This window comes from Drosophila tropicalis, unplaced genomic scaffold, assembly GCF_018151085.1.
Source record: "Drosophila tropicalis isolate 14030-0801.00 unplaced genomic scaffold, ASM1815108v1 contig_979, whole genome shotgun sequence".
Lineage (NCBI taxonomy): Eukaryota > Metazoa > Arthropoda > Insecta > Diptera > Drosophilidae > Drosophila > Drosophila tropicalis.
The window spans coordinates 2368466-2393012 of record NW_027173482.1 but is presented as its reverse complement, the minus strand read 5'-3'; the positions used below and the strand labels follow the sequence as shown (position 1 = coordinate 2393012).

The 24547-nt window shown below is 39.0% G+C and overlaps 1 protein-coding gene across 12 annotated transcripts in view; it reads right to left on the bottom strand.

Annotated features, from left to right (window-relative positions):
- The window catches only part of LOC137586311 (transcriptional regulator ATRX homolog), a 600012-nt gene that overhangs the window by 111197 nt on the left and 464268 nt on the right, over positions 1-24547 (bottom strand). Inside the window, exons 16-17 of one of the 12 annotated variants that reach the window (XM_068302320.1) lie at positions 10123-10342; positions 9945-10059 (exon numbers count right to left, since the gene is read on the bottom strand). The exons of the other annotated variants lie outside the window; for them this stretch is intronic. Coding sequence (XP_068158421.1) covers positions 10219-10342 — 124 coding nt within the window. The 3' untranslated portion in view covers positions 9945-10059; positions 10123-10218. The remainder of the gene's footprint in view (positions 1-9944; positions 10060-10122; positions 10343-24547) is intronic. 12 annotated transcript variants of the gene reach the window in all.

Genomic DNA, 24547 nt, shown 5'->3' with positions numbered 1-24547 from the left:
GTAACACAACGATCGATTCCAGAGCAATGGGAATTAGTGCAACAACGAAACCATATAACAACGTCAAAGAAGGCATGATGGTAATTCTAAAGGAGGATGTGCCAATATTGCAGTGGCCGATTGGACGAATTGTTTAATTATATGCAGATCTGGATGGATACGTCCGTGTGGTGCACGATAAAACAGCCAGAGGCACCTACAAGCGGGCTATCCATAAATTGGCTCCCTTGCTAAGAGAGACGGCGATGAAACGCAAAATCTAGACGAATGACACAGAATCGATCTCCCAAGAAAACCCTGGTATAGAGGACACTGCAGAACCAGAGACAAAAAGACGGTTGTCTTTCGGTCTGCCACCATTGACAATGACGATCTGCCTAATAATGCTATTACTTCCTAAAGCATTTGCTCATAGGACTAACATAACTCGATTCAACCCCAAACCAGGCATATACTATGAAAGTATTGGCACAGGAAGGATGGCAATGTCTGGACTATTGTGGCATATTACGATCTCGAACCATATAAGGCCGACCTGAAAAATGAAGACTACTTATTGAATTTGCTGCAAAACCAGACATCTGTCATTGACTCAACGATAAATATCTTTAAGCGAGACGAAGCCGGTAAGAGCATTGCAATGGTATATCACGTTAACTACCCAGATGACAGTGACTGCAGCGAATTTGCAACGAATTCAAACCGAGATTTCCCGAGTATTTACAGATACCCATCATAGCAAAATAAGCCCGTTACTACAGTCACCAGGACAGCTTCGGGAACATCTGAACCAACTTAAAAGACATCTTCCGTTTGGTTTGGATTTGCCAGTTCCAGATAACGACGTCTTGCAATTATATGGCTTAACGAAGGCACAAGGCACAATCATGTGATATTTAAAGTAACGTTTCCATTGGTGGCAACGCAGGCAGTGCAACTGTATAACCTGATGCCCATTCCAGCAATTGGAACTAATGGGATTATAATCATGAACATTAAAATTCCCATTATTGCTGTCAACAAAGAAGAAAATCAATACAACAATGCCCTCAGCTCAACAACGAGCAATATATTTGTTTTGATAAACAAACGACGTTTACGGCTAATAGCAACTGTGAGTTCCAGCTATTCGAAAACACAAAATCATCAACTTGTCAGATACAACACACAAACAGGTCATTCGTGTGGTACGACATTTATCATAAAAATCAGTGAATTTTAGCCACCACCGGACCAATTGAACTCGCAGTGACCTGTGACGATAATATACAAGGTGTCACTGTCAAGAAAACTGGATTGTTAACCCTAGACCCGACGTGTACAGCAAGGAGTTCTGCCATCCGAATAACAGGTCACCGTATAGCTACGTCAGACATAATGAAATTGTCATATGTCCGATTTGGCAACTTCACCATTGGCCCAACAAAACCAGCGCCAACAACAACACAGTTCACGAAGATGCAGCTAAGCTACGACCAACTAAGCAACATTCAAGGAAAACTGGAAACTAAGCAAAACTGGAAGTTACCAGAAGACCCCAGCCAGCCGGCACACCATGTTATCGTCTCCTACGAAGCGCTAACAATACCATTGGTTCTTGTGATGGTATACGGAATTAGGAAATGCTCCCAACCACCAAGGCCCTCAGAACAGACCCTTTCTCAACGCCGGAGTAGACTATTGTGGACCATTCTGGATCCATCATAAAGTTCGAGGAAAACGTCCCGACAAAGCTTGCATTGCAGTATTTGTATGTTTTGCAACCAAGGCAGTACACTTGGACTTGGTCGGAGACCTGTCCACCTCCTCATTTGTGGGTGCGCTACAGCGCTTCATTGAGCGTAGATTAAGGTGCCAGACATTATACTGCGATAATGCAACAAACTTTGTTGGAGCAAACAATCAACTAAAGGAACTGATCGATACAATTCACTTAGAAAAGGCAGCAGTTACTATCAAGGAATTTTGCAACCAAAAAGGAGTGGATTAAGGAGGATTAAGTTCATACCACCACGGTCTCCACATTTCGGAGGATTATGGGAAGCTGCTCTGCGGAACTCAGACGATCCCAACGACTTCACAGCTTTAACCCCAGGCCATCTATTAATCGGAGAACCATTAGTAGCCCAACCAGATGCAGAGCCAGTAACACAACGATCGATTCCAGAGCAATGGGAATTAGTGCAACGACTTAAGCATACAGCCAGAGGCACCAAAGCGGGCTCTCCATAAATTGGCTCCCTTGCTTAGAGAGACGGCAATTAAAACGCAAAATCGAGACAAATAACACAGAATCGATCTCCCAAGATCCCGGTATAGAGGACACTGCAGAACCAGAGACAAAAAGACGGTTGTCTTTCGGTCTGCCACCATTGGCAATGATGTTATTCCTTCCTATAGCATTTTCTCAAAGGACTAACATAACTCGATTCAACCCCAAACCAGGCATATACTATGAAAGTATTGGCACAGGAAGGATGGCAATGTCTGACTGGACTATTGTGGCATATTACGATCACAAACCATATTGCGCCGACCTGAAAACATTTTCAGACGGAGTAGTAAAGGTTGGAGAAATATGCGTGTTAATGAAGGTTCCAGAGGCTTGCACCGCAATGCAGAGGTATTTCGAGCATGTCAACTCAGAGCTACGGACAGGAAACGATCTCCTTCACATAGAACGCCAAAGACGATCACCATTAGATATAATTGGGAACATTGCGAACGGATTATTTGATGTGCTGACCTGCAAGTATGCAAATGAAATCAAATGAAGACTACTTATTGAATTTGCTGCAAAACCAGACATCTGTCATTGACTCAACGATAAATATCATTAAGCGAGACGAAGCCACAATTGAAAATCAGATGAAACTAATGAAACAAGAAATGAACGACATAACCAAGGTCCAGAACAATGCGGTAAAAGCATTGCAATGGTATATCACGCTAACTACCTAGATGACAGTGACTGCAGGGAATTTGCAATGAATTCAAACCGAGATATCCCGATGTATAGCAAAATAAGCCCGTTACTACTATCACCAGGCCAGCTTCGGGAACATCTGAACCAACAAAACTAAGGGACATACTTCCGTTTGGTTTGGATATTGCCAAAAACACAAAATCATTAACTTGTCAGATACAACACACAAACAGGTTATCCGTGTTGTACGACATGTATCACAAAAATCAGTGGATTTTTGCCACCACCAGACCAATTGAACTCGCAGTGACCTGTGACGATAATATACAAGGTGTCACTGTCAAGATAACTGGCTTGTTAACCCTAGACCCGACGTGTACAGCAAGGAGTTCTGCCATCCGAATAACAGGTCACCGTATAGCTACGTCAGACATAATGAAATTGTCATATGTCCGATTTGGCAACTTCACCATTGGCCCAACAAAACCAGCGCCAACAACAACACAGTTCACGAAGATGCAGCTAAGCTACGACCAACTAAGCAACATTCAAGGAAAACTGGAAACTAAGCAAAACTGGAAGTTACCAGAAGACCCCAGCCAGCCGGCACACCATGTTATCGTCTCCTACGAAGCGCTAACAATACCATTGGTTCTTGTGATGGTATACGGAATAAGGAGATGCTCCCAACCACCTAAGGCCCTCAGAAAAGACCCTTTCTTAACCGGCCGGAGTAGACTATTGTGGACCATTCTGGATCCATCATAAAGTTCGAGGAAAACGTCCCGACAAAGCTTGCATTGCAGTATTTTTATGTTTTGCAACCAAGGCAGTACACTTGGAGTTGGTCGGAGACCTGTCCACCTCCTCATTCGTGGGTGCGCTTCAGCGCTTCATTGGGTGCGATAATGCAACAAACTTTGTTTGAGCAAACAACCAACTAAAGAAGCTGACCGATACAATACACTCAGAAAATGTAGTGACCAGAATGGGATTTGGTTTATAGTTCTCGCTCAACCTAGTCAACATCTAAAAGGCTACAAGGTGTTAGTGCATACAGTCCTTTTCAAGGAAGTCCAGTTCAGAAGTAGAGGAGCTAGGGTTGAGTATAAGTCAGTAACAGGAGCAGGAAGCACCTAAAACGTTATGCTTCGATATATACTCATTAGTTGTTGAGATGACAAAAAAAATGGTTAAACCAATAGTGTGATCAGGATCGAGGGTGCGCATTCTTGCTATGCTCGGGTATAGCTCGACGGATTGGTCGTGGTTCTTTCTCCCCTTTTCACACTCACTATCATTAATAAATTTAATGCGCGTTATGAAACTAAACTAACTACCAAAAGTTAAAGGTGATGTTACGATTATTACTATTGCTAAGGTGCCAATTCACCACAACCTAAAGAAAGAAGACAAACATAAATCTAAATAATGAATGTGAGAGAACTTAGATGTGATGAGTCCCTCTTCTTTATCCACCCGACCAAGACAACTGTTCTAATTCAAAGGTTGACCCAAACCAACGTAGTTTTTATTTCGTTTACGACATCTTATGACAGTTCATCAAGGATACTTGACAGACCATATTAGAGTAACTCAAATCATTATTTCTGTTCAAACATAATTTTGGGTTTCATTACTTATTTCCTATCGAGCTTAACAAAATTTCATATTTCGGACTTCATGACTTTAAATTTAAAAAACAATCACTTAAATTACTAGTATCTTAAATATAAAAGAAAGAAACGTTTGTGCTGAGGTAAACCGTATAGGAATATTTCATATATGTTTTCAAATACAATTCGCATAAAGAGAGAAAATGAATTAAATTTATATTGTTCTTAAGTAACAGTGGGTAATGATTAATTCCAATAAAATGACAAATGTGCAAATTTTATAGATTTTAAGGAAGGCTGACTCAATTGAACACTGTCTTTAAACACATTGGGTTACTGTTCAGACGGTTTTTACATTTTTTGTGTGGTCTATGAGCGACATGTGCGAGGTAGTTTATTTACGTGACCATATGACAACGACTAATTTATCCTCAGCTTAGACAGCTCCCTCAAATAAAACGATGTATCTGGATCTTAGGTTTTTCCGGAATTCATCACCATCCTTCAGCGCTTTAAGTCACTGAATGTGAACCACGTGGCATTTAACATTCGCAAACAGAGCTTTCTAACGGGTCTTTTCCCAAATGTTGCGACGTGGCGTCTTTTAATTGGCCGATGTGAATGCATCAGTTAACTATACTTAAAGCTCAAACTCAACCCTGCCATTAAGTTGACCATGCCATCTTATCAGAGTGAACGTTTCTGATTTTATCTTCAAATAGGCGCAGGTGATTAAAACTCTTCCTTGGAAGGTTAAATATTTTAGAGGAAAAATCCGATCACTACAAAAAGGAAGCAGGTACTATCAAGAAATTTTGCAACCAAAAAGGAGTGCAATTTAAGTTCATACCACCACGGTCTCCACATTTCGGAGGATTACGGGAAGCTGCGGTAAAGTCCTCTAAGCATTTACTGTTGAAAAACGTATCGACAGCAAACTTAACGTTTGAACAACTGTCTACCATCATTGTCAATGTTGAAGCAGTGCTGAACTCTCGTCCATTAACGCCAAACTCAGACGATCCCAACGACTTCACAGCTTTAACCCCAGGCCATCTATTAATCGGAGAACCATTAGTAGCCCAACCAGATGCAGAGCCAGTAACACAACGATCGATTCCAGAGCAATGGGAATTAGTGCAACGACTTAAGCATACAGCCAGAGGCACCTACAAGCGGGCTCTCCATAAATTGGTTCCCTTGCTTAGAGAGACGGCGATAAAACGCAAAATTGAGACAAATGACACAGAATCGATCTCCCAAGAAAACCCTGGTATAGAGGACACTGCAGAACCAGAGACAAAAAGACGGTTGTCTTTCGGTCTGCCACCATTGACAATGACGATCTGCCTAATGATGTTATTACTTCCTAAAGCATTTGCTCAAAGGACTAACATAACTCGATTCAACCCCAAACCAGGCATATACTATGAAAGTGTTGGCTCAGGAAGGATGGCAATGTCTGGACTATTGTGGCATATTAGGATCTCGAAGCATATTGGGCCGACCTGAAAAATTAAGACTACTTATTGAATTTGCTGCAAAACCAGACATCTGTCATTGACTCAACGATAAATATCATTAAGCGAGACGAAGCCGGTAAAAGCATTGCAATGGTATATCACGCAAACTACCCAGATGACAGCGACTGCAGGGAATTTGCAACGAATTCAAACCGAAATTTCCCGAGTATTTACAGATGCCCATCATAGCAAAATAAGCCCGTTACTACTATCACCAGGCCAACTTCGGGAACATCTGAACCAACTTATGCAGAAGGGATATTTAAAGTCACGTTTCCATTAGTGGCAACGCAGGCAGTGCAAATGTATAACCTGGTACCCATTCCAGCAATTGCAACTCATGGGATTGTAATCATTAACATTAAAATTCCCATTTTTGCTGTCAACAAAGAACAGAATCAATACATTAGGCTCTCAAGAGCAGATTTGGAACAATGCCATCAGCTCAACAACGAGCAATAGATTTGTTTCTATAAACAAGCGACGTTTACAGTTAATAGCAACTCTGAGTTCCAGCTATTCGAAAACACAAAATCATCAACTTGTCAGATACAACACACAAACAGGTCATTCGTGTGGTACGACATATAACACCAACGCGAGTATGTTGGTGTTTATATTATATCAAATAATATTACATTAAGTCAATTATAATATAGAACAAATGGAAATGTATGTCAAGATAAGTATGCATTATTCTTAGTAAGATCAGATACCAGTTCTAGCTACATCGGGTGTGCATTGCTGTGTCTTTGGCCCCCATCTCTACCTTTGAAATCTCACTCCGATGTCCACCCAATTTATGTGTTGGTTGCGACAACTTTGAGTAGTGATTTATGTGATAGTGCCTATTTATATATAAACAAATAAAGATTAACTTAATTCAAGAATTACTAACGTCTTTCATTGAACATCCCCTTCAGCCCTACAAGTACCTCCGTAATGATAATATCAACTTCTATACATACCAACTAAAGAGCAGTAAAGGCCTTCAATTTCTGTCAAAGGGGATCGAGCCATTGGTTCCAACACACGAAATACCAGACTCTTTTGCGGTTAAGTCAGCTGTCCACATCATCAACAGAAATAAGGTCGCACAGCCGCTCTTTGAAATTGATCTCCAATCAGTGCACCCAATCCACAACCTTCAGCTCCTGTTGCACAGAAGAATCACCGTAGAGGAGCCCCATAAGAGATACCAACCACAGCAGTGCAAAAACTGCCAGTAATACAACCACACCTCTAACAATTGCAATCTTTGGTCAGTTTGTGTTGGCTGTAGCGAACATCATAAATATGGCATTTGCACCAAGGACAGAAATAACCAGAGGATGTCCTGTCTTCAAAGATCTTAAAGCACACCTAAACGGGAGCAAACCCCCAGCTGGACCAAAAATCACCGTCATAGCCTCCAAAACTACACCGGGGGTAGTCTTCGCCAAGGCTGTTAGATCATCATTGCCCTAGTGTATCCTTCTCTAACGTGCTCCGAAATGAACAGACGGAGCCCGCGAAAGAGACCCCGTCGCTTCACCCATATAGACTTACAAACAACAAAACAAATTGGCTTAAATTTAAACTGTACATGAGTGCCCACATTGACTGTTTGCCGAAACTGGATGCTGCATTGACATGTGCGTCTCTGCACTTGAGTCAATGCTGGGAGCTGCAGCAAGAGTATCTACTCCACTCCGAACCGGCGGATAGAAAAATTAGTAACGGAAAAACGACGTCTAAGAAGAGAATGGCAGACTACTCGCTCACCAGCTGCAAAACTTCGCCTAAGTCATGCCAATCGCAACCTTTCTAAGGCGTTAAGACAAGAGAAAAGCTGGGCTCAAAAGAAATTCGCAGAAAAGCTCAGTCCAACCAGGCCGGTTGCTCAACCTGCTTTAAACTGCAGACTTACCAACAAGTTTAGGACATTACGACGTCCACTTTTGCCGATGATTCGGCAATCCTCAGCAGATCAAATGCCCTATTGTAGCACGTAATATCAAGCGATCACTGTACTCAGTGAAATAAATTAATAATATTATAAACATATTGTATCACTTTGTTACAATATTTATGTATACAACAGTCAAGTGCGATACCCCCATAGCATCGTGCTGGACATAGCTGATTCGGCGAATCTAACACGCGCGACTACTCTGTCCCCAATATGCAACATAATACATGCGGCGTACGTATTTATGTATATACATATATACTTTCATGCCAGCATGCATACTTATATACATTCATACATAATCAAACAGCTCCTCTGCCGGCGTCACTGGCAGTGAAAACTACAGGCAAACTGCTTGCTTTATTTTTGATCAAGGGGGTTTAACTTTACACTATAGAAGGCTCTGAAAAATTACAGGAACACCTAATAGAGGTAAAGGAATAGGGATGGCAAAAAAAATAAATTAAAAGATTATTGTATCATATGATTATTTTTTTCCTTGCGATTATTAATCGCGATTAATCGCAAAAAATGAAAATAATCGATCATTTTAACGATTATTTTCATAGTTTTACTTTTTTATGATTTTTACATTTTCTTATATATTTTATGGCTAAAATAGTAAAGAAAACAGAAAATGTTATTCATATATACTCAAAACTGTTTTGTAAGTAGTAAAACATTCGAATTTTTATTTATTTAAAACAGAATTTAAGAACAGAAGTTTATTTAGATGTTCCGTAGTTAATCTGTTCCGTTTTTCTGTTGCCGTATTTCCCGCTTTTGAAAACAGGCGCTCAGTTGGTACAGATGTGCCAAGCAGAAAACAGCAGCGCTGTGCAACTGTATGCAAATTTGGGTATACCGATCTCATTTCCTCCCAGGCGTCAATGACGTTGCGCTTCAGCTCCAAAACAGAAGAGTTGAGGAAAAAGCTCAGCTCGTCTTGGATATCGGAATACTCCGCTTCTTTTTTGCGGCGTTTATGTGCCAACGATTTATGGTGCGCCCATATATCAAACTCCACTTCACTACTAACTGAGCCATCACTAACACTGTCTTGGCTTTCATTTGCATGGGCTATAGTCGCCATTTCTCTCCGTATATTTTTCATTACAGAAGCCAAGGCAAGAGCATCTTGAAAATGGATTCTCTTGAAGCGGGGGTCCAGCAAAGTTGATGCAGCCAACAAAAACGACTGTTCCATTGCTCCAAAACGACGATCAAATTGAGCCAGTAAATTTGTTTTCAGTTTATTGCCAGTGGTTCTATTGCAGATCACCTTCATTATTTGTTGGTGTCCACAATAAGCAATCGGTATGCAATGTAGCATATTTTTCACTACTTATTTGAGTGGTCATAGCCTCTACTGGCTTAAGCAATGAAATCATTAATTCTAAAAAACGCTCCAGCATATAAAATGTTGAGTTCCATCTAGTTTTGACATCTAAAATTACTTTTAATGCTTTTCCTTCTGGGACGCCAGCAGATTGTTGTAGCTTTAGCAAATTCTCCTTCGATTTTGTACTGCGTTTGAACCAAACTACAATACTCCGGAACTTGGCAATCACCTCCGCTGCTTGTGGAAACTCCAGTGCGTTCACACACACTAACTTTAAAGTGTGCGCGAAGCAAGGGATGTGTCGCGATCTTCCAAAGCTGTCATGCATTTATTTAACAATATTTGCACCATTATCTGTTATCATTGCCGTAATTTGGTCTTTTCCAATGGAAAAGCTCTCCAACGAAGCCATAAACACGTTAGAGATGTGATCTGCGGTGTGGGCTTCTGGTAATTTAAAAACTCCAACTGTGGCACTGATTTGCTTATTTTCAAATAAGCCATGTAGAGTAATTCCAATTACGCTGTTCAAATTTTTATCAGTCCATATGTCTGTGGTTAATGACAATCCTGACATTTGACTCACCATTTTTTTAAACTTTAAACGTCATACATTTTAATTATTTCCGATTTAATGGTGTTGCGTGCAGGAACTTTATAGAGGGGAAAAATCTTTTTCATCATTTTTAAAAATCCTGATCCTAAAATTAAATTTAGTATTACTAAATTTACAATATTAGTTATGATATTCAATTCATTATTACCTTCAAGCATTGAAAATGGATAATTATCCGTGACAATAAATTAAATTATAATCTTAGTTATTTCGTCGTGCTTAGAGCCCCCCAATGCAAAGCTATTTACATTTGCAAATGTTGTTTGGATTTTTGATTGCATTTGCACAGGCTTTGGATCTTGCGCTGTTGACGTAGACGCAACCACCTCCTCTTCATCTTCAGTATCTTCAATACGTGTGATAGGTGTCTAGAAATAATCAAATTAAAATATTTATGTTTATTATAAATACAAGCTGAAATACTAACCTTGAGGTGCGCAAACTCTTTGGCGTGTTTCAGTTTGAAATGCTGCAACATATTTGTTGTATTTTGGCAGTATTTTAATTGCTTCCCACCCAAATTGCATTTCACTTCTTTGTTATTGACTTTGTTGTAGTACTTCCACACTTTACTTTGCGTGCGCGCCATTTCTTTCGCTTTTAATTCGTAATGAAATAGTTTGCTGTATGAGCTTGGCTTGTAAAATTCGCGCTGAAATTCACTCACATAAGCGATTATTTGATCGAATAATCGATTATTGAATAGATTAATCAAATGCCATTAATCGATTATATTTAATCGCAAATTGAAACAAAATAATCGATTATTGTGTATCATATGATTAATTTTCGCATCACTATAAAGGAATGGCTAGCAACCTGGGGTATCAACGGGTCAACGAGCAGAAATGCAAACATGTTACATTTACGCTTAACAGAAGAAACTGTCCAGCTCTAATGCTAAACAACGTACCAGTTCCTCAAGCCGTGGATGTCACTTACTTTGGCATTCACATAGACAAAAGGCTAACTTGGCGCAAGCATATCGAAGTAAACAAATCACAGCTTAAACTGAAATCGAGTAGCTTACATTGGATCATCAATGCTCGCTCCACTCTACGTCTGAAGTATAAAGTTCTCCTATACAACTCCGTACTGAAGCCCATCTGGACTTACGGAGCTGTAATATGTACTATATGCAAGTACCAGCAATGTCGACATTATACAAAGGGCGCAATCGATGATTTTAAGATCAATGACGGGGGCTCCATGGTACATACGGAACGACAACATTCAAAATGATCTAAATATTCCTAGCGTAAAATCTGAAATAGGTAGTCAATAACTAAAGTATTCGGTAAAACCTGATGCACATCCAAATGCTCTTGCCAATTCCCTTACGCGAACTAATAATAGAACGCGTCTTAAAAGAAACGTCATACCAACCCAATAATACGTGATTAGGGCCGCCTGCAGTAACCCCAGGATTAAGCTTAAGTACTAGACAAAGAAACATAATACAATGCAAATACAAATATTAAACGTTAAAAAATCGTTAAAAAAATATTATTTTGAAAGACCTAATTTTTTATCACTTTGCTGCAATCGTATAGTAGACAGGGTCGTTATCCCGATAGAGCTTATACTTGAGCTTATTTATTTGCTGCACTTTTTACTAGTTAATTTTTGAGGATATTATTGAGGATAGTTATTCAACCACTCTTAATGAGATGCACACCATTACCGATAATTTGCCAAACTTGACAGTGGGAACTATGTTTTGTTCCTGAAGCGCTGTTTTAGGCGCTCGCCAAACTTTGCTTGGTCCATCATGGTAGTACATCATAATTTTTGTCTCATCACAATAAATAACTTCATTCGAGTACTCAAGGGGATTGTGGACATTGGCAGCCGCCTCTTAATGTTTGGGGCTGAAAGTAATGCCTTCTTCCTCGCTATTTTTGATGAGTATTTATGCAACTTTAAGACCTTCCTTATGGTTAAAGGACTTCTGGAAATTCTTTTTAAGGTTCGTCGCTAACTCTCTTAGGCTGACTTGGGCGTTATTGCTCACCTTTTTGACAATTTTTAAATGATCTCGTCTGGTCAACTTAGATGGCCGGCCTCTGGAATGCTTTAATTCCAAACAATTTTCTTTCTCCGCCCGGTTTATTACATTATAAATGGTTCTTAATTTTATAGAAAACATTTCCGCCAGTTCCTTTGCTGATTTTCCTTTACTGTGATATAAGTAAACTAATTGAATCAAATTTTCATCTATCCGTCTTTGCATTTTGCAAAGAGTTAATTGACAGTGTGAATTTCGACATATTTATCGGTTCTTTTTTTTAATTTTTTTTTTTGTTTCTTTTGGATGAAAATTTTGAATTTTTGTGCTATATATTTGATAAGAATAGTTAAATCTATAAGTTACCAAAAATTTTTTTGAAAAAAAGTATTCGTTTATAATAAATTTAAAGCTGTAAATGAATTAGTGTGACTTTTTCAATTTTGCAAAGACTTTTTTAACAAACTGTATACACATGTCTAACTATAATATGAAAGATTTTGGAATGTCCGGGCTAAACTATTGTCAAAAATTTGGGGGAGGTTTTGTTTAAATGCAGCTGTAAAAAAACGTTGAAAGCTGGCATGACAATAATTTCGTGTTATCATCTAAATACAATATCCAACAAATAACTGAAAAAATTTTTTCATTAAATTTCCTATAAGCCGAGATAATGAAATTCAAAAACAAAAAAAAAGGGGGCTAACCCGCTGGCCACCACTGTATATCATTTTGCAATTATTATGGGGTTTTGAGAAGAAAAAAAAGGAAGACCCAAAGATTTTCATTTTCATACTTGTAATAATACTTCTTTGTCAATTCGTGTTAACACTTTACTCCATTCATAGGCGCAGCATAAAGAAAAGTGCCTCTCCCAGGATAGAACCTATCAAATGGCACCATGGAAAACCAATATTATAAAAATCCTTTTAGAAAAAATCAGGCTTCTTTTAAAAACCCATTACAACAGCCTTTCGAAATTCCATCAAATAGCAGCTCTAGCCTTCTACAACAAGGACACATAATAACATTAAAAAATCTTTCTGACTTAAACACTAGTACTAGTACTTTACATAGTTCAGAAGAAACCAGGGGGCGGGGGCTAACTTCGACCGCGCCAAAGTTTCTATACCCTTGCAAGTCTTTTGTTATTCCATCCTTTTGTAAAGGCGTCAAAGCAAAAAACATTTTATCTAAAAAGGACGGCCTACAATCTTAGCATGCCAAATAACGAAGATGTTGATTAAAGTCACTATTTTCCATCGATCATTCCTATGGGAACTATAAGATATAGTCACCCGATATTGATTGAATTTAGCACATTCATTTACATCTATGTTAAACTGACAAATGTTTTATTTTAAAGCAATAGCGTCAAAGGTAGTTACGTATTTCCTAAAAGTCACTGTTTTCGACAGATCGCTCTTATGGGGGCTATATTGTCTGGACGTTGACGCGTACAATGCGAAGTACGTTCAAGTGGCCTATACGACACCAGGACATAGCCTGTTTCGCGCGAGCCCAAGCAGAGTGCTGTCCACCTCCCGACCCGCCCACGGTCGATCCGTGGGGCGCAGCCGCATATCGGACGGCACGATCGCGTGGACAAATACAAATAAAACGGATAAACAATTAAAAATATGATTAACTACAGCTAATTACGAGCTAAATGTGCTAAAATAGAAGTTTTTACAAGGGAAAGAGAGGCTTCTGATCTGATTACGGGATACAGAAGATTGTAATCAGAACATAGGACTCGAAAAGGTTCATGCAAAGAATAGTTAGAACTACAGTGTTTTAAGGATAGAGGAATAGATAGGTTTAGGTTAGGTTGGTTCAATAGCTCAGGAGAGTCTATTTCACCTATTAAAAGTTTATGAATAAAGATAGCACCAAGCATTACTCTACGATTATTTAAAGAAGGAAGATTGATTAAAAGAAGCCTACTGGAGTATGATGGCAAATTGACATTGCGATCCCAATTTAGACCGCGAAGAGCAAAAAGCAGAAATTGCTTTTGAACAGATTTAATTTCACTTTGGTGCGTCTCATATTGAGGTGAACATATGCAAGATCCGTACTCTAAGATAGGACGGATTAATGAAGTATACAGAATTTTGGTTGTGTACGGATCGTCAAACTCTTTTGACCATCGTTTCACGAACCCAAGAACATTCATAGCTTTACTAACTGTAGCAGAAATATGAGGATTAAAAGTTAATTTATGGTCCATAAGTACACCTAAGTCATTGATAATATCTAACCGCTCTAAGGCAGTGTCGTTAAGATAATAAGTTGCTAAGTATGGAGTGCATCTATAAAAAGACATAACTTTACATTTAGAGCCGTTAAGGTTTAAAAGGTTTGTTTCACACCAACTCTGAAGATCATTAAAATCCGATTGAAGTAGGCAAGAAGACGATATGTCTTTAAAACCGAGGTAAAGCTTGACATCATCCGCGTACATAAGCACCCGAGAATGTGACACTACCAATGGAAGATCATTTATAAAAAGAGTGAATAGCAATGGACCCATGTGACTACCCTGAGGTACTGAAGATATTGAATTGAATTGGATATTGAAGAATCCAATCTAGCAAAAGGCTGGGGATGCCAAGTGCGTTTAATTTATATAAAAGCAGAGTATGATTAACAGAGTCAAAGGTCTTGCTGAAGTCAGTATAAATGACGTCAGTTTGCACGGCAGTCTTGAACCCTTTGATTGAGTGAGATGTAAATTCTAATAGGTTAGTAGTTGTCGATCTACGTTTTTTAAACCCATGTTGGGATGACGAAATGATTGAGCTACAAAAATGCTGCAATTGAGATGTTATTATTTTCTCAAATGCTTTGGGTATGGCAGACAATTTAGAAATACCCCTATAATTGGAGGCTTCGGTCTTCTTCCCCTTTTTATGAAGAGGAATAATATATGAATCCTTCCAGATAGGCGGGAAGGCGGAAGATGTGACGGACAGTGTAAACAACTTAAGTATTGGCTTACATAGGGCCTCCGCGCAAAACCTTAATACGCAGCCTGGTATTCCATCAGGGCCAGGTGCATATATTGGTTTGACGGAACTGAGCACGCTAAGAACCGAACTTTCATCAAACACAGGGTCTAAAATGCAATTAGACGATTGTAAGTGATGAGGATAAGGAGGATTTGCTTGATAAATCGAAGAGCAATAAACATGTCGGCAATTGCCTGATCATTGTCAGCTTTATTGTTTTCGAAAGACAAGTAAGACGGGTGCACCGATGTCTTACGTTTAACATTTACAAATTTATAAAATTGCTTAGGATCGCGAGAAAACCTGAGTTTACATCGCTGAAGATAATCCTTATAGCAATGTGAATTCAGCACCATAAAATTTGATCGAGCAACTACATATAGGGAAAAATCCGATGCTTTACCGGATTTTTTAAATCTTTTATAACATCTCGATTTTACGTTCTTCAAGTTACATAACTCACGTGAGAACCAAGGAGGTCTATCAGACCATCCTAGAGTCACACGCGGGACACAAACATCAAAGAACGACTCAAGAGTTTTATAGAAGACAGAAATGGCAGAGTCCATATCCGTGCAAGTATACAGATATGTCCAATCATTAGTTAACAAAAGTTTTTAGTAAAGTTTGTCTTGCGAAAACATCGGGTTGGAGGCATCGAGTTATTATGTCGAGACATAACACCAAAAGGAAGGTCAATGGTTATATCTAGAGTTGGATGAAAGTTGTCTTTGGGGATAACTAAGGGATCAGTCCTGGAAATATCGCAGTTGGAAGAATCCAACACAAATACCAGATCTAGTGATCTGTTACGACTATTCCGGACAGGATTTATTTGAGTTAGGGACAACTCAAGCAGACCATCTATAAAACAATGTGACAAGGAGGGCAACAGTAATAAAGAATCAAATGAGAGGGTCCAGGCAATCTCAGGTAAATTAAAATCTCCCAGAACAACGAGCAAGTCTTTGTCAGAGAGATATGAGGAAATAAGTTGAATAGCTTTCAAATGGTGAGTGTATACTGCCAAGTCGGACTGTGGTGGAATATACGAACAAGTAATATAGGCAGAAAAATAATTAAACGAAATTTTAACACAAACAAATTCAATCTCCTGATTGGAGGACTGGACAATTTCAGACGAGAACGCCGAGTCAACAGCGATCAAAACGCCACCACCATTACGGATAGTCCGATCATGTCTATATAATAAATATTTTGAGAGGAAAATTGAATCATCGGCAATATCAGGCTTCAGCCAAGTCTCAGTAAAGGCAAGAATATGAAAGTCAAAAGCTATACTATCTACATAGAGTCTAGACAGTTTAGTCTTTAGTCCCCGTACGTTCTGATAGGCCAGAGTTAGGGACGAAATTAGTTTTTTGACTCGCCAACAGGTGCAGACGAGCCGGAAGGATCGTTATTCACAGAGGCTGGTAGCAAGCTAATCGGAGCCGATACTTCTTTTTTATTGTATACTCTTTTACAACAAGGTGTTCCGACCATAAATCTTTATGACATATTTGGCCGAAAATATCTGGGGGAGACACCTATTTTAAGGACGAAATGTCCCGAGTATATGAAAAACGGAACTTTTCCACAGCAATGTTTGGTGCTTGAACTTTGCCCTGGATGTAGGCTATGACTTCTTCAGAAGTAGTATTTGGATCAAGCCTCGAAATAAAAATTTGCTTTTTGGGTGGAACTACAACAAGGGAACTAGGAATACTAGGCACAGCAGTAGCGGCTACAGCAGACGCAGCAGCAGCTGAAGCAGTCAGCACTTTACTAGCTCCTCTTGTAACTATTTTATTGGCAATATTCCTGGAAACGGATGTTTGACCGGACGGTTCGGAAAATACAACCGATATCGTGTTAGTAGGTGGGATACTGTCTCCAGGGGAAATGGGAAGAGACTCCACACCTGCCAAAGCCGGACTCCATAACAATATCGGCTGCTGTACATTTGGTGACATAGGGTCAATGTCGAAAGCCGGAACTGGTAGAGACGAATGTGCTGACGGACTGAAGGACGCGCCCTGAAACCTGGCTTCTTTTGCGTCGGAGATTCAATCAAAAGTTTAGAACTTCTAAATTGAACCTCAATCGCCAAAAGCTCCACTGGGAGCTTATGAACGCCAGCTGATAGGGTTTTAAATACTTCCCCAGTCCGTTTCATAAAACTTCGCATCTCGAGCTCCAAACCACGACACGAATCACAGCCCCATTTAAGGCCGCCACCCTGTGCAATACTATCCCGCACCTTGACTGTGTAACCAGCACATTTAAAGTGCATTACATTGTCACACAGCCAACAGTAAAGAAAGTCTTCACTGTTCTTGCTGTGATTATTGCAATTATATTTGCAACAGACAGACATTATTAAATAATTGATTTATACAAAAACAAATTATAAATAAATATGTAATTAAAAAGGCAAGGCAAAAGCTAAGTGCAATATGCAAATTAGAAAGAGAAAACAAAAAGAGAGAATATTTGTACTTATCTGTATTAAAACACACAACAACAAGAACTTGTCACCAGCGCGAAGTTAACGGCCGCGAGCCGTATGATATACTCACCCGATCTTGATCAAATTTGGCACAGTCTTTTATAGGTGTAGCTTGAGAATTAATGAAGTTATTGAGAAAAGTCACTGTTCGTGATTTTTCCGTTTGTATGGGAGCTATATGATATAGTGGTCCCATGCGACGATTCCGAAATATACAACCCGTGCAGTATATACAAGCCTACATGCAAAATTTTAACTCTGTAGCTATTACGGTCTAGGCGGAGTTTGCGTTGACGGACTGACGGACATGGCTATTTGAACTCGTCTCGACGTGTTGAACAAATATATATGTACTTTATATGGTCGGAGATGCTTCGATCTATGCGTTGTACATTTCTGGCCAAATATAAATATAGCCACAAGGTTTTTACCATACTTTGATGGTGACATCAAATATCTAGCGGGAAACACACGAAGCCATAGCCATAAAAATTATAAAATCTAAACTAAAAGGTCAAGCGGATAATATTCTGAACTCTGAAACGACGAATAATAAAGTAATCCATAAACTGTCAGCAACGTTTAAGGGTGAATCAATAGATCTCTGAACAGCTGAAATCAAAAACTTGCAAAGAAATCTCAATAACTGTGTTTCATACACAAAAGAGATTACTGAGTTGACCGACGCTCTTAAAGGCGCATATATTTCGAATAGTCTTCCAAACGACCAAGCCATAAAATACACAACCAAAGTTGCAGTAAATGCTATGATAAGTCATCCTAAGAGTCAAAGAGTCCAGATATTAATGGAATCTGGAAACTTTGCTGCAGCTAATAAAGCCACCGCAAGATTCACCACTCTTTCGGTAGAATCAGGCTCCACAGACATTTTTTACCATTTTTTATGCCCTGAATAATGACCGTGGTAGACGCCGCTATAACAATAATGGTAACTTAAGAAACAATTCAAACTGGAACAACAACAACACCCACAAAGCCCAACGAGGCAGAAATTATTCACGAAACCAAAGAGGCAGCCATGGAGGTGGTTATCACCATAACAAACATATCTCAAATAACCAAAATACCAATTCCAGACGGGTTTGAGCCCTATCAGTGGTGGGAAACCCCAGTACACCTCAGAATGCTTAAGAAACCAGAAACACACCCCTGAAATCAAAATATTCACAATAAATCTAAATCTTAGCTGTTTCATTTCATGTAAATCAGTTGTAGCGACCTCACAAGTACACCACTCGTAGACCCAGGAGTAGACATTTCAATTCTTAAGGCCTCACAGGTTCTCTAAAAATAAAATAAAAATTAATGAAACAGGACACGGGTGCACAGACACTTTAGGACACGATGTTGAACTACAATTAAGGGGGGTTTCTACCTTGTTGGGCCGAAAAGGCGCTTTTAGTAAGAATTTTTTTTTGAGAAAAGTATAATAGATCAAGGAATGAAATTTTCCACAGTTGTTGGGAAAACTTTATTCTATCAGTGAAAAGGTGGAGAGGGGGGGAATTTTCCAATGGCATCCCCATTTCGTCCTTATGGAAGTCCTACCGTTCGCAAATGAAGTCTGAATCCAAAAATGCAAATTTTTTTTAATCTAGACACTTTTCCGCAGCGCTGGTAGTAGAATTGGGAAAAAAGGATGAAAAATTGAAAGGTTATGAGCTTTTTTTTTTTTTAGAAAAAAAATTTAAAATTTGCATATTTTTCGTTATTAATTAATTTTTAAAATTAACAATTTTTAATATTTTTCGCCAATTCAACTACCAGCGATGAACAATATCCTAAAGAACATGTGTAAAATTTCATAGCGATTGGTGAATTTTTGCGCCCTGTACGACTCCCATGAGCTCTAAAAATAAAGTTTTGAGAAAAACGACTGAACCCAGCCCAGCACGCTTGACATCGCTTGAAATTTTTACACAGTATTCTTGAAACATATACCTATCCGAAAATGCAAAAAAAAAAATCGAATTTTTTTATAACACAAGGTAGAAACCCCCTTAACCTTAAATCAAGTTCTCGTAAGGCATCAATTTTATATAATCGATGATAACTTTCCAATACCCAGCGTAGGTATCCTTGGTATTCCCTTTATTAAAAAATTCAACTGTATTCTTGACTAACAAACAGACGCAGATTGGCTAATATTAAGACCAGACGACTGGCACGAACAAATAACTGTGCCCAAGGAATTTTTTGTGAGCAAGAACACGGTTTCAGTATCCGCAAGATCAGAAGTGATTCTACTTATCCAAAGAATAAACAATGCATCAAAATTTTGTATACCAACTCATGAGCTAGAAACAGTTGTCTTCATTGCCAATACAGCAGCAAATAGTGAACAAACTTATGTAAGGTTCATTAAGAAACTTGAAAAACTTTCAAAAAACTTCACATCATTTGTAAAAGAAGAACTTAATGAATTATGCAAAAAAATATATAGACATATTTACGTTAAAAACAGATACAATGTCTACAAATATTTTCTATAAACAAAAATTAAGACTTAAATCAGATAACCCTACGTATATTAAAAATTATTGAATCCCACAAACACATAAAATAGAAATTTCCAAACATATAGAAAAATTAATTAAAGATGACGTAATAGAACCTTCAGCATCCGAATACAACAGTCCAATACTGTTAGTACCAAAGAAATCTCTTCCGGGGACAAATTATAAAAGATAGCGTATAGTGGTGGATTACAGAAGCTTAAATAAGAAATTAATTGCAGACAAATTTCCCCTGCCAAGAATAGATGATATTCTTGATCAATTAGGCAGAGCCAAATATTTTTCTTGTCTTGACCTAACTTCGGGTTTTCACCAAATTGAATAAGATGAAGACTTTAGAGACTTCACGTCCTTTTCCACACATAAAGGCTCATGTCGATTTGAAAGATTACCAACGAATGATCATTCCAACGAATGATGACCTTACCTTTCTCCAGCCTACAACCATCCCAAGCCTTTTTATACATGGATGATTTAGTTGTATTAAGCTCTTAAGTTCTGAGACACATATGTTCAAAAATTTGACTGATATTTTCGACATATGCCGAAAATATAATCTAAAACTAAATCCAGACAAATGTACTTTCTTCACACATGAAGTTACATACTTAGGTCGCAAGTGTACAGACAAAGGTATTATTCCCGACGATAGCAAGTTCAAATTAATCTAAGACTATCCAACTCCAAAAGAAGTAAAGAGATTTGTTGCATTTTGTAACTATTATAGACGTTTTGTACCAAACTTTGCCAAATACGGACGCGTATGGACAAGAGAAAGATAGCAAAACAAAGTAGCGATCAATTTTTTCATGTGTCATCTCTTAACAAATCGACATAGATCTGCTTGCGTCGAAATGCTGAGGAAAACTAAATCCACCCTCATGCTCTTGATTTTTTTTGTGTGAGGACTTCGGCAGCCGTTCGGTTACACGCATACGACGAGCCGAACATGTTCGTCCGCCGGGGAATATGAGTGCCTGGCTCTGTTTGAGACCATACATATATGTAGTGTCGTATGTGCTGAGAGATGGCAGCCCTGGATGCGGTACGACAATGTCTCTCATCAGTAGTAAGAAGAAAGATCAAGAGAAGTAACGATAGCGACCAGACGTATAAGCAGAAGGTGTACCAAAGTTGCTTAAGTTGTATTTCAAGTTTTTAAAGTCGTAAAGTTGCTTCAACTGACTATTTTGCTACATATTTAACTATTAATAAACAACAATTATTGTATACACGCAATAATTCTTACATATATGGAAATAAATTTTTAATTAAAAACGACCATCGTCGACTATCATACTTATTTTCCATGAAAAATCCGTCCTGAAAACTAACATGAATGAGACTAGATTTAGGAATATGACTTCACTGTAGAGTATCTGATGAGAAAAGAAAACTACGCTGCCGTTGCATTGTCTCGTATAAAATTCAATGACATAAAATCAGTCCAGCATCAGGCTCAAAATATACTACGAGAAACCACACGATTACAAAGTAAGGAACAAAGCAAGCACCCAGTTTCGACTGGCATAAATAAAAATCCGTCACATATGAAAGAGTTAGCTATCACTGAGACGTCTCAGTCAAAAGAAAACAAGAAACGTGCTCGAATTTTTTTTTTAAATTCGATAAAATAAAATAATAATTATAATTATTAATTAAAATAATTTGACCATGCTGTTAATAAAAGAATCGATTTAGATCAATTTTTTCACAGCTTGAAAAAGTAGCTAATAGCACTGGTACAACTTGTCCTAAGACGACAATTTATTTAACAGCTACAGCATTACAGACTTCAAAATAAAAGGATTCAAAATAAAAAATTTAAGTACAGCACTCACTCCCATATAATACGCAATAATGCGTAAATATCACGATGTAATTAGCAAAATTACAAAGTCATGTCCGCTGGAAAAATATGCGCAAATACATTGTTCAATATGTAAAAAACTGCAAACTTTGCCAGCTAAATGAATCACAACGACACACAAAGCAACCTATGGTTATAACACCAACATCTCAAAATGCGTTTGATGTTGTGTTATTTGACACAATAGGACCAAACATGGCGGGTACAAATATGAGGACATAGCCAACGCAGTTTTTGAAAAAGAAATCTTGACGCTTGGCCCTATCAAAAAAATAATTACTGATTTGGGCACAAAATATAAAAATCAGGTAGCTTTAGAACTATATAAGCTTCTAGGAATTGACCTCGTCACTTCCACAGCATATCACCATGAAACTTTAGGAACTAACGCACGAAATCATAGAACATTCAATGAATATCTTAGAATGAGTTTTTATTCAGATAATACGGATTGGGATACGTGGCTTAAATATTATACTTATTGCTACAATACCACGCCATCAACAATCAACTGTTCCTTCGAGTTAACTTTTGGAAAAATTCCCATCCCCTATAGTTTTATGTCATCCAATGAGATATATCCAGTCTACAACATTAAATCTTACGACAAAGGAGTTAAATATAGATTAGAATGGCTTACGAGGCACATATCGGCGACACCACGCACCCGTGTACTGGTGGTCTTACGATATTGCCGCAGCTAAAAGAAATTGCCACATAGCACATCGCTAATATTCTCTGTCAGAAGGCAGCGATAATGCGGAAACACTGAGGCAGCAGTATAAGGCTAAGAGAAAAATACTTAAAAGAGCAATCAAAGATACCAATTTGTGACACGGCAGATACAGGTCCTTGGGGAAAGGAATATAAGATAATAGTGAAAAAGCTTTACGGGCACAAGCAGCAAGCTCCGACAGACTCAGAGAAACCGCAAGCCGCGTCGTCTCCAGCCTTTTCTTGGCAGTGCATGACTTAGCAGAAACGCAAGATCCCTCGGCGACACCAGCAGAAAACGCTTTAGAAATTATGGTGAGAGAAGTACTTGATGCTGCAAGGAAAAGTGCAGATGACAAAGCGCCAGGCACAGATGGCATACCAATCCGGGCTACTAAGCTAGCGGTGATAGCATGCGGTAACTTATGCATGAGGGGGGAGTGGGCTCCGCTCCGAGCACGCTCGACTGTCGATGCATAAGACAATTGTAGACATAGGAGTATTTCTTGAAGTCAAAAATGCATTTAATTCTGGCCGCTGGAATAAAATACTAGCTGTATTGGAAGGCTTCGGACTGCCCATGTACCTAACACGCATTATACGGGGGGTATCTTAGCAACAGGACTCTTCTGTACAATACTGATGAACGTATCTCATCTCAGCCGGAGTCCCTCAGGGTTCGGTCTTATGGCCGATTTTATGGAAAGCAATGTATGACGGTATTCTTCGTCTGACGCTACCGGTAGGATGCATGATGGCTTCGCCGACGACGGTAGCAACTAACTGCAATGAGACGGTGTTGATGGTCAAAAGCTGGCTGGACAGCATAAGTGGTGGTAGTCAGTAGCAGAAAAAAGGTGGAGGTGGTTGCGTCTAAGCAAGCACTCCGTTACCTTGGAGTAATAATTGATACCAGGCTAAGCTTCAGGGAAGATTTGGCGAAGGCTAATGCAAAGGCTTCAAGTACTTGCAGGGCACTTTCACGTATCATGCTCAACTCCAGGGGCCCCAAACAATGAAGAAGGCAGCTTCTCATGACGGTTCTTAAATCCGTTATTTTTTATGCCGCGCCCATATGGGCCAGAGGAATAGCAAGAGGATTGGCAGCGACATACCGGCTGAGTGCCCCACGAGTCTGCTGTGCATTCAGGACGGTATCCACGGACGGTGGGATGAGGCACTGAACGGAAGATAGACACACTCGTTAATTCCGAATATAAGAGGCTGGATGGGAAGAAAGCATGGGCAAGTGTCGTTCCCGATGCTTTCGCAGATCGACAACAGTGCGATATGCACTTAGTGTGCACTTATGTGTGGCCGATTTGCGGAGCAGCTGACTCGGCTTGGAACACAGCTGGGTACATCCATTAACGCGAGCAATCTAATCTCGATTATGCTAGAAAGCGAATCGAACTGAAGACCATGAAGCGACTATGCAGCGTCTACAGCAGCTAAGCTTTGCAGTTTAGAACGCGAGAGGGATAGGGTAGGGTAAGTGGGGAATTTCAGTGCTTTCGATGCAATGGCCCACTGGCTAGTCCCGAAAGTAATGTTCCCTACACCCAAATGCACAAGCCACCAGCAGCAATAAACTTTCTTTCCCCTTTATTTCTTTTTTTTTACTTTTGCAGCCTATGTTAATACCTGTTCTATATATTGTTAAATTTTATAACTCACTACTTTTGACCATCTAAATAAACGAATTAAAAAAAAAAAACAAATATACAGCTAAGCATGTTCATATATGTATGTACATTTATTTATACACATACATATATTCACATAAGCAATGGTGCTCCAACGGAGAGACGGCTCAACAAGTCCTCTTCAGGTGCGGACGCTTCAACATTGCGCGAGAACACCTCGAGGCGGAAACCGGAGGGCAAATCATAGTATCTTGGTCCCAATAATTATTCGT